The 17,449-nt window shown below is 46.1% G+C and overlaps 7 protein-coding genes across 7 annotated transcripts; 2 read left to right on the forward strand and 5 right to left on the reverse strand.

Annotated features, from left to right (window-relative positions):
- Positions 1–259: 259 nt before the first annotated feature.
- On the reverse strand, positions 260–3,372 carry F4817DRAFT_358458 (fungal-specific transcription factor domain-containing protein; the record flags this gene model as incomplete). The annotated part of the gene is made up of 7 exons (XM_049306030.1): positions 260–1,187; positions 1,241–1,441; positions 1,501–2,195; positions 2,245–2,325; positions 2,381–2,751; positions 2,807–3,129; positions 3,179–3,372. 7 exons carry the CDS (start codon positions 3,370–3,372, stop codon positions 260–262), a joined length of 2,793 nt encoding a protein of 930 aa, XP_049159345.1.
- Positions 3,373–4,613: 1,241 nt separating this feature from the next.
- F4817DRAFT_365112 (heterokaryon incompatibility protein-domain-containing protein) lies at positions 4,614–7,521 on the reverse strand (the record flags this gene model as incomplete). Its single annotated transcript, XM_049306827.1, has 3 exons — positions 4,614–5,391; positions 5,443–5,693; positions 5,741–7,521. The coding sequence occupies 3 exons, from the start codon at positions 7,519–7,521 to the stop codon at positions 4,766–4,768; spliced, it is 2,658 nt and encodes an 885-aa protein (XP_049159346.1). The 3' UTR covers positions 4,614–4,765.
- Positions 7,522–8,223: 702 nt separating this feature from the next.
- F4817DRAFT_336359 (NAD(P)-binding protein) lies at positions 8,224–9,740 on the reverse strand. Its single transcript, XM_049303140.1, has 3 exons — positions 9,191–9,740; positions 9,060–9,128; positions 8,224–9,005 (listed from the first exon to the last, which is right to left on the reverse strand). The coding sequence occupies exons 1-3, from the start codon at positions 9,579–9,581 to the stop codon at positions 8,449–8,451; spliced, it is 1,017 nt and encodes a 338-aa protein (XP_049159347.1). The 5' UTR covers positions 9,582–9,740; the 3' UTR covers positions 8,224–8,448.
- A 1,044-nt stretch (positions 9,741–10,784) lies between these two features.
- F4817DRAFT_315479 (DUF1857-domain-containing protein) lies at positions 10,785–11,356 on the forward strand (the record flags this gene model as incomplete). The annotated part of the gene is made up of 2 exons (XM_049300546.1): positions 10,785–11,225; positions 11,285–11,356. The coding sequence occupies 2 exons, from the start codon at positions 10,785–10,787 to the stop codon at positions 11,354–11,356; spliced, it is 513 nt and encodes a 170-aa protein (XP_049159348.1).
- A 269-nt stretch (positions 11,357–11,625) lies between these two features.
- F4817DRAFT_315480 (uncharacterized protein) lies at positions 11,626–12,894 on the reverse strand (the record flags this gene model as incomplete). Its single annotated transcript, XM_049300547.1, has 2 exons — positions 11,626–12,185; positions 12,240–12,894. 2 exons carry the CDS (start codon positions 12,892–12,894, stop codon positions 11,626–11,628), a joined length of 1,215 nt encoding a protein of 404 aa, XP_049159349.1.
- Positions 12,895–14,146: 1,252 nt separating this feature from the next.
- On the reverse strand, positions 14,147–15,455 carry F4817DRAFT_336362 (uncharacterized protein). Its single transcript, XM_049303141.1, has one exon. The coding sequence runs from the start codon at positions 15,176–15,178 to the stop codon at positions 14,354–14,356; it is 825 nt and encodes a 274-aa protein (XP_049159350.1). The 5' UTR covers positions 15,179–15,455; the 3' UTR covers positions 14,147–14,353.
- Positions 15,456–15,732: 277 nt separating this feature from the next.
- Positions 15,733–17,443, forward strand: F4817DRAFT_336368 (eukaryotic translation initiation factor 4E). Its single transcript, XM_049303142.1, has 3 exons — positions 15,733–16,436; positions 16,490–16,561; positions 16,614–17,443. Exons 1-3 carry the CDS (start codon positions 16,257–16,259, stop codon positions 17,100–17,102), a joined length of 741 nt encoding a protein of 246 aa, XP_049159351.1. The 5' UTR covers positions 15,733–16,256; the 3' UTR covers positions 17,103–17,443.
- The last annotated feature ends 6 nt before the right edge of the window (positions 17,444–17,449 follow it).

Here is a 17,449-nt window from a genome sequence, read left to right on the forward strand (position 1 = left end):
ATCAGACACAGATCTCGGGAATGTTGGCTCCATTAACAACTCATGAATACATAAGGCACATCATGGTATTGAATCCTATAAATAATGTACCTAAATAAATAACGTATGAATCCGGGCAACACTCCCGGGATGGCTAAACGCCATCAAGTAAGACCTTTTTATACCATATCCCGACGACCGATAATATTTGCCCTAGGTTAACTGATTTCCAGACCGAAACGCCTTCTCATGCAACCGAAGCCCAACCGAAAGAACATTTTCATACAGCGCATGTTATACTATCATCTCGTAAAGCATCGAGCAGAACCCGAGCCGTTTCCTTATCCGCGCCGCCATGATCTTGGCCTTGCGCCGCAGTGCCTGCGTCTTTCATCTCCTCGTCGCTCCACGCCCTCTCGATCCAATCGTCTTCTCCTATACCACCGCCCGTTTCTGCGTTTAGCCCGTACGCGGCAAGGACTTCGCTGGCGAGGTGGTCTATGTTCAGCGTGTTACCGAATACCCCGGACATGTCGATGTCGGCGGGGTTTAGTGCAGCATGATTCCCGTCGAAATGTGAGTCGGAGGTGTTGTTACCATTGCCATCGAAGGAATTAGGCGAATTAGATTCCTCATCTGACGATAGCGAGTGTACTGTACCCGGCGTTATGTTTATAGCCGAGTTCGGCGCGAAGTAGTTCGTCCCTTGGTTCTGCGCCGCTGACGTCGTCCCAGAAACTGACCTCCCACTTGCGACGAGGGCCCTGATCGAGCTAAAATCAGCTGAAAATAGCCCTCGTAGGTTTTCTGGGAAATCCGACTCTTCCGCTAGCCGGCCCTTGCTAAAACATAAATCCATTGTCATGGCTAATCGTAGATAGTAGCCTGGTTGGGAGGCCAGTATATCAGTCCAATCCGCTGGCGCCGGTTGCTTGCCATCTGTAGAGAGGCCTGAGAAACACCATCCAGTACTAGCAGGGGCATCTAGTTGAGCCAAGTTGATAATATGTCTGATAGTTTCGCTGATATAGTCTACGCCGTCGTATTGAGGTTGATATGTCTTCATCGCTTCGATGAGAATGTTAAGACGGTGTTGCTTAGCTGCCATCTGCGGATCTGAATCTACTGTGCCGGTCTTATTCCTATTCTGGGAAGATAGCTTGACGTCGATGATATGAAGGACTAAAGGTAATGCAGTACATGCGACACTGAGACAAGTTAGATTACCCCTAACTAGAATATGAAGTCGATAACAACTTACGCGCTAATTGGCAACCAACGGGCAAGACGCAATTGAATAAGCTCCTTTAGGCATTCCGTCACACTACATGCCGCATCTTGAAGCTCGTGCCTATTCTCGTATATATTCGAAAACTCTCGCAGGTTGTTGCTAAGGTTGGGCGAGGTACAAGCCACAGCCAACTGTAAGACTTCGTGGTGGCAAAGAGCTGCTCTGGCGGAACTTTACTAAGGCGTAAGCAATCTTATCCTCACCGAGAGACAGTATGGGGTATTACTTACTGGTAGTGCATGTACATGAGATTGGTGTACAGGATCACGGAATCATGTTGGTAATGCTTGTTATTCGCAGTCGTCATCCTTGGTGTAGTTCCGCCACCGAACATTGGAAACCTGAGCGTTGCGCTTTTGTACCATCTTCTTAACGCAGCCTTGCACTCTTTTAGTTTGATAGCCCCTTCTGCGCCCAATTCCCTATCCCATCCAGGTACGTCGTCAAGAGGGAACACTAAAGTTACGAGATCGGTCAAGACCGAACAGAGCTCTCCAAGCTGGACGAATATCTCCACGAGGCACCTCTTGGTTTCCGGGTTGTATACCTTAGACCGGTCGACCTCGTCGGCAAAGTCGATGTATCCGAGACCGGTGTTGCCATCTATATCGAAATGCGCCCGGGATATTTGTAGACTCCTCCGTACACCGAGAGCTAATATGCGATCGCGGATAATGCAACACCACCATAGACGTTTCAATATGTTCTGCTTCTTATGCTGCACTGGATCGGTTAAAGCAGAGACATTTGGCTTAACCGCGTATAAGTGGGCGTCGGAACTCTTCGCGTTCTGTATGGCGATGCCAAGCCACGTGCTGTTCAGCTTCTTGGAAGCGAGGGACCAATTCGTAGCCCAGAAGGAGAGAAGCAGGGCGGTTTGTGCCAGATCAACCAATGACGTTTCGGTGTCGAAGTCGAATAAGAGCTGATTCCGCATGAGTATCAGTTAAAGTGTTAGGAGAGATGGCACTCACCTTGGTACGCCTATAGAAAGTAGCTCTTGCGGTGCGGATACTGGGAAATCCAAGAGCTTTGATACTACTTTTTGAAACGAACTACATTTTGGTCAGCTCTCATCGGCGTATTAGTGTCGCGTGAGCGTAGACTTACATTGCAAGATGCGAATAAGAGCGCTTGAAAAAAGACGAGGGTTATCTTGTCGCCTGACTCGGAGGAAGTTTGGTTACAATACATGTCCCAAAAGTCTCCCTCGTTGAGGATCGGCATTATAGGATGGATATGTAAGAAGTACTGTTGGACGAACTCGTCTAGAATCGCTCTTGTCGGGACTCGGAGGCAACCTTGCGACTCTAAGTAGTTGACATCTTGGGGCATGATATTATGAATATTTCCTATGTTTATGAACGGATAGTAGGAATATGTGATATCAGCGTTGACTGCGATGCGCTGGTCTCCAACCCAAAGGGGTATATCCGGAGACATAAAAGAGTTGAAGGTATTTAACGGCAAAACCGTAGCTTCTAGACTCCTGGTTAAACTAGATAAGCAAATTGATAGGTATAAGATATAACTTACCTTGGATCAGAGGGACGGGACTTGGGATTTTGTTGCTATGTTGCTCATTTAATCCACTCTGCGTCGCGTGTTGCGGTGCTTCCGAGCCAATCCATCCTTCTGCTTCGGCGTCCGGTGTCGCCTGGTTTTCAGTACGGTTTATCGAATTGGATGCATCTTGTGGCGGAGCAATGTTCTCTCCATCTGCTCCGAGTGAAGGTAACTGTCCATTGGCTCGCGAATTTACTACATCTTCTGAGGTCCGACCATGTGCACACTCCTCCGCCGGGTAAGGGGGATACGACGATTGGGAATTGTCATTTTCACCTCTCTGGCCTCTCCTACTAAATAACATAAGTAAAAAGTACATAAAGACGGAAACATGAAACTTACAATCTCGACGCTCGCCCAGTCACGACGCAAGTTTCGTTGTCGAGATAACAATTCATACACGGTCGTCCGCGCTGTGAAACATCACATCTCACTTTACGACTCCTACATGATAAACAAGCTTTAGGTGCTCGCTTTCGCATCTTCGTCGCCGCCTTCGGTTTGGGCTCAACTGTCTCGACGGTCGTGGAAGACATGGTGACAGGTGCATATTCCATGATTACCGCCGGCAACCCTCTACGCAACGTTGGGAAGTGGGTTGAGAAGGAGAGGGATAATAATTAGCCCCTAGGAATTGGAGAAGTTCGTGGGGTTGTGGGGTATACTCCATAGTCCCCGACTAGGTAACTAGACACTGACAGGTAAAGGTAGTAAAGAAACATGGGGATCTAGTTATCCTTGGCGATCTCTATTGTTGGGAGCCCCGGCCTCTGTCCATGTTGGGTTTAGACGGCGGCTTTGTTAATTAATAATACATAAGACGCCTAGCTAGGGTGATGCAGGGTCTCGCCCGAGTTGCGGCCGCAGTCGATACCACCCATATGTGATCTTCGTAGCTGCTCAGATCGAAGCGGCCATGTGGTCTCCTCTGCGGAGTTCCCGGAGCCAAAACGGACCAATAGTAGCATTTTGCGGTGTAGTCAAAGAGAATAAGCTATCAATGGTCACGTCTTATAAGTCTCGTGAAAGGAAGTATGTATTAGTCCCCTTTTACGGGGTAGAAAGTAATAAGCGTTCTCCGATACGTCAACCAAGGGAATTCCCGGAATAGGCGAGCTGACAAGGCAGGCTACCTATTCCATTGATTGATTGAAGCGTCGATTGTCCCAAGTTAGATGTACTTGTATTAGGTCAGGTCTATCTCATATATCTTGCAGAGGGTAGGGGTGGTTGCGAAGACGTACATGACTTGTACTATTTTACCGCGGCAAAAAAAAACCAGGATTCGGCAAAAAGCTCGGTAATAAGTCCTTATCATTCAACATGCCTGTCTATCTCTTACCTATCCACCATGCCTCTTTGATCTACATAGTAGCAAACACCATATATGTAAACTAGAGCAATTAATGAGTGCATCAACTATCCCACATTCGTGTTAATAACGAATATATCATGGAGAAAGCGATCATTGTTACAAAGCGAATTATCGACGAGACAAGTTCTTCGAGAGTAGTATCGAATCTTTCATATGCAAGGTACCAGGGGCTAGGCAGCTCAGATCATTCCATCTATCATCATTAACTCACTATCAAATCCACCAACTTCTTTTTCATTCGCGTAAATTTATCGGTTGCGTACCTGATTGTTCCACTTAATTGAGCTGCTACAGCGTTCTGGGACAGCTTTGTTCGAGCATGCGTTTGTACCCAACGACCAAAAGCCAATCTAATCCTACCCCTCACAGAAGTATTTAGATAGAAGTCAAGCAGTGGTTTAAAAAGTAGTTTAACTACTAGCTATACTATCGCTACTATTCTTATATTTAATAAAGTGATTCAGTAAGGCTGGTGTATAATTAGGTGTTCATCTGGATTCCACCTGCGGGTGCTGTACCCTCCACCGTGCCCCTATCTTCACAGATAGGTTTTTTTATGGACTTCCCTCTGGAGGGGTTTCAACCACCGTCCATTCATCAGCCGAGTCGCCATCATGGTTACCGGTCTGATTTGACGGTCGGCGTACTCCTCTTGGATTATTCGTATCTCCATTTCGTATGACAGTAGGAGCGTTTGGCCTCTCATCGTAGGCCCCATGGAAATCCCCAGTCTGCAGTAAGTTAACTCCGTAGTGTTGTTCATTGGTATACACATAAGCTGCGGGGTTCTGAAGACTGTTAATATCGAACCCTAGCTCATTGCCCAGATGGTGAGGCACGTTGTATTCGTAGCCGATATTATTCAAGTACTCAAGGAAGAAACTTGCTGGGTTGTCCAAACTAGGCTCGGCTCTTGACGTTACCTCTGGCTGCTCTTGGGGAGCTGGGTTAGAGTTCTCTAGCATGCTGCCTGCCATACGCTGCCTGAATGAGTTTATTACTGCGCTATTTATATCGTTAACCACGAGTAAGATCTCATCTTCAATAGACGAACTCGGTCTAGACGACAGACCCTCCAGAACGGATCTTACACGTCCCGGGAGCTGTCGTTCGACTTCTTGCTGGTAGGCGCGATCAAATTGATCAAGTATATCAGTGATTGTGATAACACTTGCGTAGTCTAAGATGGTTAAAGTAGAGTCATTAGAAGAGGGTAATATAAGCAACTTACACTGTGACGGTATGGACCTTTCATCATCGTCTGGGAATAAGATCTGGTAAATCTTCCTCCAATCCTGTACGCGTCTACACTTAAGGCTTTCCCGTTGACGCTCGTTGAAGCCTTCAATTGGATCAGGGGGGGCCGATGATACCGTGCATGGGGTTAAATCTTCATAATGACTATCCAGCCCAGTGGCCGTGTCGAATCTTGACTTGCATCTCCGACAACGATGTACAAAATGAACTCGGTACAGATGTTCCCTATTGAGGTTAGAAGTATTCCAGAGTACTAGAATCAAGAAACTTACTTCAGTCTAGCGATTGAAGCCCAACCCGGTCCATTACATGAGCGATTGATTGAAAGCCTATGAGGATCTCTTTGGTGGAATGGGCATGCCAGAAGTTTCTTGATATCATCCACGTCATTTCCCTTGTTCTTCTTCCTTGGGTGTTCCTGATTGCCCTCATCATCACTATGCTCGTCCCGATCCCTTTGTCTTCTCTGATTCTTGTGACGCAGACCCGAAGGGGAAATATCCTGGTGACTAACATGTTTGTTTGAACGAGATGTAACTGGTTGATATCTACCATTTCCGCCATCTCCAGTACATTGGCTCAACACAGGCCCTAACTGGATAGTAACTCTTGAGAGGAGCCAATTCCTTTTGCGCATAGAGAATGAACGGGCGAGTGAACGGGCAAGTGAAAGATAACTCAATTCAACTGGCTCGGGAGATGAAGATGAAATTGTTGAATCGGCTTCATCGTCGTTCTCGGAGAAACTCACTTCTTCTTCCTTGATTGAGTGAATTACTCTGCTTTGAACCGTGTTTGGCAATGGTTTATTTGTAGGTGCTTCTCTTATGCCTTTACCGCAACGTAAACACTGCGCGGTCCGTATGGGTTTTGGTTTGACGAGGTGGCTCATAAGTGTACTATCCTTGCTTCTGATTGGTAGCGAGTGTAGCTGATGAAAAGTGTTGCTGAGTCTCACATCTAAAAACGTGAATGGGACATCCTCGGACTCGATTGCCCATTTTTCGAACGACCACGTCTTCATAGAAAAAGCGCTGATACTATCCTTATATATCAATGCCATGGGCCTATAGTAATCAATCCCGAGGTCGACCCCCAATGCTGCCATTACTCCTGCCAAAGCGTAGATTTTATCTCGGGCGTCAGAGGTCTTGAGTTCAGAAGAGAATGACAATATCCGAGATATCTCTAATGACAGACTTTGCGTATAAGTTTTGTTGAGATTTCGGGTAAAATTCGCGCTGTTTCTAGCAAGAAGCAAGCGGAGCATAGGACTAGTTGTCGTGAGAGAGTGAAAGTGAATTGCCTTTGGTAGCCAGTGATTGACCCCTTCGCGCTTCACCACAGCAGCTTGTTGAAGTAAAGTACCAACGGATTCCCATTCTATTATATCCGTACCCGAGAATACGATTTTGCGGTGAGAAAGTAGCGCTTCCTGGAACGTCCACAATCTCGTCCAGTACTGCGATTTGAAGAGTTTGAGTACTGTAGACTCTCGTAAGTTATTAGCCCCTAAGATATCCCTGTCAGCCTTCCAGCCGCCTGAAGCGCGAGAATCCCGACGAAGTAAACGCCGCCTCAATCCAGCTTTCGATCCCAAATGATTAGACACGTACAGATCTTCCTGAGAGTAGGAGTCCCCGATGAAGCATAGAACCGTCTCAGCAGAACGGTAAATATCGCCCATCAGCCTAACCTGAGCACTCTTTTCGCGCTTGTCTGATTGATTAATGCAGATTGCATCAACCCAGAAGTATGGTGTGAAGGCTGGACCTGGACTGGGGTCACGCAACGAGTCTCGAAGGGAACGCAAAGCCTGGAAACAACCCCTATTAACAGGCAGTATACCACCGTCACATTCGACGTGAATGTCGAAACTTGGGTCACCCCAGACGTAGGAGAGCGCAGTGTATTGCGGAATCTGACCATCTTCCGTCAGAGAATGAACCTGAAGTTGACATCGAATAGGATCAGCTGGATCGTTGCCAGGCAATAGACTCAGCAGTCTAAAACTACGATCATCCTGAAGATGCTTATATTGGTATCGTGCCATTGAAAAAAGATGAGGCTGGATGAAACTGACCTAGTTAATAGAACCAATTCAGAGATGGTCGTGAGAGGGATCGAGCCCATTCAAAAAGTCCAAGCCCACACCTAAACTATTCGGCAATTTAAACCTGGGGTAGGCTCATAAGATAAATAACAACCAATACATTCTGCGCAAGCACTGAATTCGCAAATGCGAATTCACCTGCAGCGCATCCGCCGTTCCAAGCATGGTTGGCCCCCACGGCAGGTTCGCTTAGTTAGTAGGCAGACTCGCAAGGTTGACAGCCAGCAAGGCTCTGTGATCAGCTCATAGATCAACATATAATAGTTCCTACTATGAAATAGGATGCTTTTCCGAATGAGACTTATAATCCTATCAAAGATACTAGGTTAGGTTAGAGTTTATCATATTCAACCAGGTCGGCGTGTCCTAGTAGAGAACATTCGAGATAATGACGGAATTTGCTTGCGTAGCTCGGCAACATAACGACGATAGGATTATGCCTTTTCGGACGTACTTGTAAAAGAGACATTAACTTTTAGGGCTTATGGCGCTTAACAACCTGCCTTGCTAGTTGACCACTCTCCTCTTTGGTTGCCTCACCTAGGTAGATCACTTTGCCTCCTTGCAATGGGGACTTTGTTGATGACGGACATGTGTCTGCGGGCTGAGTGTCCAATCACCGCCACATTTATCAACGAACACCCCGGCACGATCGAGCGCCACCATCACGTTAGTATATAGGTACTATATAATGCACATACCCGTTATCAAATCTCAGGTACCTATGTAGCTTATTGTCTCAGCTGGGATCGTCCTAGTAAACACCAACGAACGAGGCTCACTCAAGGGTGTGAACACACTACAATTCATGATCGAAATTACCTATGTCAATACAGTTCCCTGGCAGCCCTTACTCCGAGTACAATTTTATTCGCTTAAACCTGTTAACTTCAAGCTGACAGCCCAAAGTTTCTCCTCGGCAGCGGGATCGAAAGCCCGCGCATTGTAGCCACCCGCGTAGTAAGGCGCTTCTGGCGGAGTCTCCTCAGCTTCAGCAACTTCATCGAGGTAAATCCCCCCTTTACCCTCCAATTCCTTCGCTATAGCAGCCCAGACAGTGGTCGCCGCTCCTTGGGCAGGATTCTTCAGCATCTTTGACAGGTCTGGATCATCGAGAATGTCCTGAGTGGTAGACAGATATCTCGTAAGAGGCGTGAGAATACCTCCCGGGTGTAGACTTAAAGCTCGCAGATTTTGGGACTTGTACCTCCGGTCTAATTCGTTCGCGAAGTAGATATTGGCAAGCTTGGATTGACCGTAAGCCTTAAGCGGAGTATACTCAATCTTTTCGAAGTTCAGGTCGTCAAAGTGGATTTCGCCGTAGCGGTGGGCGGCGGAGGATACCGATATGACGCGGGAGTTGAATGAAGGGCTTGCAGAGGCCAGGAGAGCGTCCTTAACTAGGTGGAAGAGATAGAAGTGACCTAAATTAAGGTAAATAACTTACAATATGCGTAATGGTTATACGCAGTACTTACCAAGGTGGTTTGTGCCAAACTGCAACTCGAATCCATCTTTAGTCTTGCCCTGGGGACATGCCATGATTCCTAAAGAGAGTAAGCTGAATTCAGGAAATCCGACAATCACCCCCCGACCCGTGAATACCTACCAGCATTGTTAATCAGAACATTGAGTTTATTGTCGCTCTTACGAAGAAATTCTTCTGCTCCGGCTCGAATACTTTTCAATGAAGCCAAGTCCATTTCAATGACGCCAACCTTTCCAGGCTTGCCATCGGCCAAAATCTCTTCAGCAATTTGCTTGCCCTTGGTCACATCTCGAACAGTTATGTAGACGTCAGCTCCCGTTAGGTGAATAGCCTTTGCCGTCTCGGGTCCAAGTCCACCAGGCGAGCAGCCTGTGACGAGAACAACTCTACCAATCCACGAGGGGCTCGAGACAAGACCCTGATCTTCTACAATCTGAATAGCTGTCGGGCGGGCATCTCCTGGACCCTGATAATCCTTATGCTGTTCAAGGTAGGGGGCGAGACGTGGCATTTTATCGCAATAGTGAGACTAGAAAGCTTGAAAAGTATCTAAGTGATGTTGTCGATAGCTTCTTTTATGCTCGCCAAGGTGGCTAGATTACAAATCCGGGGACGGCGTTCGGAGCGGACACTTTTTGGAGCCCTAACTATCCGACATTACAAATGCAACATATGTTCGTAGAATCTACTTTATTTAGTAAATATATCACATATCCCCCTATCCTCTTTTTATAGTCAATTATTGTCGTTTAGACACTAACTAATATTTAGCACCACCTCGAAAAACTAGAAGAAAAAAGCCATTACCACGCTCTTGAACTGATATTATAATCTTGCAGATAATCGCCAATTCGGAATATACTTCCTATTTCCCCAAGGGTCATGTCATCGAGTTTGAAGGTCAATAGAACGACATCTACTGCAAAAAGAAAGTCGCTCCCACACGCAATTCTACGATGCGCGAGGAACCAATAATCGCCAAAACGTCAAAACACTGAACGGTGAATTGAAAATGAAAGGTATCTAGATTACAGGGGCTTGGTATGTGATTTGCGACGGCTTTAGAAAGCTCAGTTATTCAGCAATGGGGAAACCCACATGTAATTTACTTGACTATAGCTAGGGGATACTCACATGAACCCTTTAAACAACTAGACAACGAGAAAGTTAGAAGAACCTTATATAAGGGCTCCAAGCTCTCTACATCGTATTCAGCCTAAGACCTCCTTTTGACTCTAGTGACTGAGGTCTCGTTTATTTGGAGAGTGGTGAAATTGGGGTATAATTAGGGATAGCTTTACCTTCAGCACAGCACAGTGCTATAGGTCTCCGGCCCGAAAACGGGCTGTAGATTGACGCCGACGCCGCTAGATGTTTATTATGGGTCTCGGAACTACGCCCGTGACCGAAGACGCCGAAGATTGAGTTTAAAAAACCCCGATTTGCTAAGTTAATTTGCAATGCAAGACTAAGCTGATATTTCTTAGCTAATTTCAATAACATCCGGGTTCTGAAGAAAACTTCCCCAACGAGTCCGAACAAGTGGTGTTGTTGCCAAGAATCCGGGGCGTAAGTACGGATATAAATATCTGACTGCCGTTTCCGAATTACATCTGACGTCAACGACATCATTCTCAATCATTCACTCCATTTTTTCTCATTAATTCAATTTAGAATACCTCTGAAATCGAGTCTCTAAAGATAAATAAAAAAAATGGTCACCTTCAACCTCGCCTATACGGCCCCTATCAACCCCTCCGGCGCCTCGCCCGCCCTCACGATTTCCCAGATCTGGGCGGGTCTGGAGCGTAAAGTCCGGCGCGCACAGGACTTTGTGCCTATTATCGAGGAGTGCAATGTGTTATCCGAAGAGACATCGCAGGAGACGGGAAACCTGACTGTCGTACGCGAGGTCCGGTTCGCGGCGGGCCAGGAACCGGATAGCGGCAGCGGAGGCAGACTGGTCAAAGAGATATGCACGCACTACCCTCCATGCCGTGTCGACTTCGAGCAACCGGACGGAAGCAATATCTCGAATATTGTTAGCGAAGGACCCGATGGAGAGTTGCTTATGACGTATGCGTTTGAGTGGAGATACCCAGGTGTCAAACAGGGGAGCGAGGAGGCGAAGAAGTTAGAAGAGAGAAGCTGGAAGGTGAGTTTCCCTTATATGACCGTGCTATAGTCTATTTCTAATATATTTCCGGCTTGTAGACGGCGAAGATGGCTGTCCATGGTACTATCGACACTGTACGTCGACTAGTCAATAACGGCGAAATACAGTAATGGGTGACCCTCATTTGAGGTGTTTAGGCGGTTCGCAGGTCACCCGAGTCTACCTCTCTCATACAACACTAACGGAGAATTAAAAATAGTTAAAAACTATTTACCTATTCGCTATGAATTTCTCATGTCTTAGGTGCCTAAATTGATATACCACGGGAGGTGATGTAGATTCGGGATTTAATTTTTGTATTTAAATCCTTACTTTACGGGACTATTTCTTATTAATCCTCCATCTCCGAAAGTATATTCGCTATAGTATAATGGGGAGTCTAATGTGAATCCGGAGAGTAATGAGCTAGCCGTGTCCCTCCTTCTAGGTACCATCTTTTACGCTTTTGGCCGGGGCCGAAGAACTCGCGGAGCGGCAGCATCGTGTCCACTGTACCTGGGAACCCGAACCGGGCTGGATCTTGGTGCCATTGTATCGTGGAATCATGCATGCATGGAATCAATGGGAAAGTATCTTTGTCCCAAGACCAAATACGCCCGTGATTTATGACCGATTCACATCGATCCTTATCTCCTATGAGAAAGAACCAGTGACGTGACCCAAGTAAGTGCTTTACAGCAAGCCATTCGAAATCCAGAGGGCTGTAGTAGTAATACTCCTCCAAGCTCCCCTCCACATCTTTTCCCGATGGTATCCCCCCCCTGATGAAGGCGCTTGGGTCGTCGACGAATGGTTCCCAAGAAGGGGGATCTCCACCAGTCAAAAGTTCGAACCGTTTCATGGTCAAGAAGGTATTGAAACATTTTTTGTAACACCACAGATTATGGACGGACCTCATGACAAGTCCGACTTCAGGCGACACTACATGCAAGTCGCTTGCTTTAGGCCAGTTAGTGATAATTAAACGAGAAGATAGGATCGAGAGAAACATACTAACTGCGTTAAAATGGTATAACCTCTCCAATAGCTGGTACACCAAAAAGATCTCAGCAGGGGAAAATGAGCCCCAAAGCGCCTTGAATAGCGCATCGAATTTTGGTTTCATTCTTTTTGGCACATATGTTTTCTCGAGGAATGTGGAAATAAAATCAAGCATGTATAACAGTCGCCGCTGGCGCGACATCTCGGTAGAGGTGAAACCTCCGCCCTCCAACTCGAGCGGTAAGGGTGCCATTTCCGTAATAACCCAGTCCAAGACTGACTCGATACCCTTGCTCAGTTTAGGTAGCCAGGTAAGGGCAGACAATCGGTAAAATTGAATCGGCCAGTCCCCCCGTTCGACGTATTTTTCAAGGAATTCGATACCGCCATCGAAAGGATACCCCAAATCGCCATAACCGAAAAGGAATTCGCGGGCTTTGCATGCTATAAAAGCTAGTCTCGTAACGCCAGGGTCGTCATCGTTGGTATGACCCGCCACGAAGTGACGAGTAATCACGCCCTCGTGCGCCAGAAGGATTTCTCGAAATTTCTTGGACGCCCGACCAAGGTTTTGAATGGATTTTACATTGGGTAGATAAGAGAATATTGAGATGACCAACTCGGTAGGTAGCCTGTATAAGGCGGGACGTTCTTTTTCCAAAGCCATCGTGGTAAAAGTCAGTTGATGGAGAGATGGAGCGATTGTGGTTGTTAGATAAATCTGATGTGTTCGTGTTGTTGGGATTGAAAATGACAAGAAAAAAGGGGGATGTTAAAGGCTGACAGTGGCTTCATTTATGTATTAAATTTTGCCCCGTATATCAATAAGTCCCCGTACCTTCTTATCAAGGTACGCATGACGAATGGTTTTTTTTACAGATAGCCTGCTACTTCGTTGACAGCCCGACTTCAAGCTGAAGTATCGACTGTCAAACAGCTTTCTCCAATAGTCACCGTTGGTCACTCACCTACTTTACCCTAGATAGGTACCTAAGGTATACCTAAGGTACTTCCTACCCTCTTTTATCACGGGAAACGACCGCTGTGGATACTGAGTCACGGAATTTTCACTATCCTGACGAAGATTTCAAAGCCTTCGTCGGATATTTGGTTTACGAGCAAAGTCGGCTAGATTTTGGCGAGTGAACGTTCTTAGCCATGGCCTCAACGAATATTTCCCATGGATATAGCCCTACTACATGGGCTCAACGTATTAGTTAACTGACTGAGTATCTATATAAGCTATCTCTTAAGATACTTTGAGTGCTACGTAAGGAAGGTAGGTACCTACCTAGGTACGTACAACATCTCGAACTTACAATGTTAGAGCACACACTATTATGTACAATGGGATCTTGGTACCTTAATATGACTAATTAAGCGTATCCCGTATGTGATATGATTATTTATTTGGTAGGCTAACCGTTGCCGGTATAAGTGGGTTTGATTAAAAGATAGGTTAGGTACCTAACCTAGTATATATGTCTTGGATTGGACTTAATATAGCCTATTTCTTCTAGATTCACGAATGATATCTGTAAAGTATTGCAAGATGAATTTTGACGACTCTTATCAAATAAAACTAAAACATAGCCTAGAGTTTATAACGCGAAAATTGTATGGAAACATCTTCTGCTTTCGTCCTATGAGTCCACGTACTTAAACGTATAACTAACAATAATATTAACTCAGTGACTGATATTACATAGAAGAATTGTGAGAAATATACAGCTTTTCTTGATAGTATATCTCATATTAGAAGAAGTTAATGATATTTCAGACTTTGAGGAATATACATAATTCGGATATCCTGATGTGGAACTAGAAAAGAGAGAACTTCGTTGTTCTACAAGGAGCTCTAACCCTAAAAGTATCCTTTATTATCCTAACTTCGGAGACCTCTAGGTTAAAAAGTAAGGGTTATATTATTATGGGTGTCTGAACAAGCTATGAGATACTCTCAATTACTTAGATAATTCACTTTACTATTTCTGCATCACTGCAACGTAGAACTATGTATAAGGAAGAAACTGAAACATACTGTATATTATAACTAGTGAAGGTTACAAGATAAAAGAGTAGTTAAAATTATATTTACGAAGTAACTGAAGAAACATGATTCAAACCTACCTCGACGGCTTCTCGAAAAGATGCTCGTACATCAAGTCCAGCCGAACGGTGAACTTTTCCCCGTGCTTGACCTCTTGTCCAGAATGCCATAGCATCCGCTGTTGGAAGACTGATGCCCTGCCCATCTTCGGCTTGACATCGAGAAACGACTCTTCCTTCGCCTGTTGTTCAGTTTCATCCTTTTGATCTTCAGGTTTCTTCTTCTTCCCCATGCCTACACGACTCGGCCAAAATCTTGTTTCCCCTCCCGAGCCATCCCCATCTATATCCTCTTCAGGCATGTCACTCAAGTATATCTGACAGGTCAAGAAGCTCTTTTCCCCACCTCCAGGTGAATATAAGGCATCGCAATGCGGCTTGAAGTGGTTACCAGGCCGGTACCGCAGGAAGCTGAGTCTCTCGTCGGCTCCTCTCAGCTTCCAGACTGTCTTACTAGCTCCTTGGCTCGCCTTTGGGTTTTGCAGACCGGCAATGTGCCCAGATAGCACATCACCCTTCCTTAGGGACTTGGATTCCTCAGGTAGGTACGGCGCAAGCCTCTGGGACAGAGCATTGGCCCACTCGGGAGAGACAGATAGAATCTGTTCGCACTCACGCCACGACTCGCCCTTGTTTAAGGTCTTCCAGTCGGAACCTGCTGATGCGAGGACTGCGGCACATTCATCTGGCGTGAGAAGATTATCTATGACCATGGCGAAGTAAGGACTATAGTGGTCTGCAAGGGGGGATTGAGAAAAGTCAATGCGTGTTGCTGTTACTGGAGGGCCATCGGTTTGAAGCCTAAGGAGAGGCTCCCCGCCTTGGGATGCCTGAGACGCCATAGTGAATGATGTAAATAGGTCTTCATAATTGTTTGATATGATGGAGACTTCATGATGGTGATTAATAATGATGATAAGGTATAAGGTATTTAGTTAATCATGGTTACAAGACGTTGAGAGTTTGAGTTGGCAATATTATGTTGGGTCACTCGAGTAGGTGAGAATGATTATATACAAGTTAGTACAGGCATATGGACATGGATATGGGATGAGAAGAATGAGTCACGACAATGGTGATCGTAAGTTGAGGCAGAGTTGATGCCTAGCAGAAAGGCGCAGAATAGCGTCAAAATAACTGGCGCAGTCTATTAACAATTACCTATGCTAGTAGGTGCGCCACCTTTTTTACGGAGAGCAGCCCGTCATTGTGGCGGTGCTTGTTTATAACCACACCCCTGTTTTCACGCTTAGTTTTGTTACCAGTCAGCCGGGCAGTACATGGCTAAGTACCTAGGTATCTTATGTAACCTACCACAATTGTATTGTTCGAAATATGCATATTATGCTGAAACCGGAGTACCTAGTGATTTTCAAGAGAAGGTCCCCAAAGCCCCACCACTGCGACGCCAATAACTTCTGCTTCATCACAAACGCTTGTGCAAAAAAAAAGGCTTTCCTTTGAGACCAAACGCCGACCCAAAGAATTTCCGACTTTTGCCTGGCGCAAAGTCATAATTAAATTCCTTACCGAAGACGAACCCTTGTGATAGTTAGTCTATTCTGATTATCTACAATCCTTTGTCATTCTATCGTCGTCAATCATTCTTTCTGCGACTAGCGATCGGCTGCGACTGCCCCTCCACTATCCGTTTCGCCTATTCCGTAATATCCTCACCACTCACGCTCACCTTCCCAACTACTATCCCACGAAAAGGGAAATTGCGCAATACCTAGGGTCGCCTGACTTAAGGTTCGCTGTTATTCTTTCCTCGGGGGGCCGAGCTTCTACTCTCCTACCTGGAATATTAAAACATAAATTCCAAATCGCAAATCGGTCAACCGTACACATCCCAAATCCGAAACTTGACCCTCTTTCTACGCCGAATCTATTCCCTTAGTACTATTCTCGCCATTCAAGATGTCGGAACAGGTCGATCTCACCACCATCCCTATCTCCCCTGAAGGCGAGAGCCCAAAGGCAGAAGAGTCTGATAGCGGCAAGTTGGTCACTGTCTTCCATGACAAGGACAACTTCAACGTCAAGCACCCTCTTCAGAACAAATGGACATTGTGGTTTACTAAACCCTCGAGCGGCAAGGTTAGTCTGCTTTATTCTATACCCATCCTAAACCGAGTATTAATTTCAAGTAGGGAGATAACTGGAATGACCTGCTCAAGGAGGTCATCACATTCAATTCGGTCGAGGAGTTCTGGGGTATTTACGTAAGTTGTCCTTGTAGTGGCCTAATCTAATCCATGCCTGACTGTGCCGTAGAACAATATCGCGCCGGTTTCCGAACTGGCCTTGAAATCCGACTACCACTTATTCAAGGAGGGCGTGCGACCGGAGTGGGAAGACCCTCAGAACAAGCACGGCGGCAAATGGTCGTATCAGTTTAAGGACAAGCGTAACGTCGACATTAATGACCTATGGCTGCACACGATGCTGGCCGCAATCGGAGAGACCCTCGAGGAAGAGGACGATGGCGAGGTCATGGGTGTTGTCGTCAACGTTCGTAAGGCTTTCTACCGTATTGGTGTTTGGACTCGAACTATCGGCAAGAGCATTCCGGGCCGTGGCGACGGTGATGTATCTGGCGGTAAGGGTCGATCTGTCGAAAAGGGCCAGAAAATTCTGCAGGCCATTGGCAAGCAGTTCAAGGAGATTCTGAAGCTACCCCCTAACGAGGTTGTCGAATTTTCCGGTCACACCGATTCGGCTCATAGCGGCAGTACCCGAGCGAAGGCTAAATTCACAGTCTAATGGAAATGGCCTACAATTTTGATATTGGGAATCGATAGCGCCTTGACAGAATGATATTGGAGGGAGGGGGTCAAGTACGTTCGCCGGTCGTCTGTTACTGGCTACTGGTACGGGGTGAGCTATGATTAGTGAATTAAAGGAGGTCCAGACCACCGACAGCGGCAGTCTATTGTTCATCGATACCATGTAGCATGCTCTTCGGCTAACTAGTACTAGGTAGTAAGCGATGAAGGAATTGAGTAGGGGTTGCTCATTACCCGTCATGTTTTTCCATCCACGTAGCGCTATTGGCATTCTCTTTCCCGCAGATAGAATGCAATATCACACGAATGAATTAAGAACGGCGA

Source organism: Daldinia loculata (assembly GCF_022478755.1).
Source record: "Daldinia loculata strain CBS 113971 unplaced genomic scaffold F4817scaffold_22, whole genome shotgun sequence".
NCBI classification, from domain to species: domain Eukaryota; kingdom Fungi; phylum Ascomycota; class Sordariomycetes; order Xylariales; family Hypoxylaceae; genus Daldinia; species Daldinia loculata.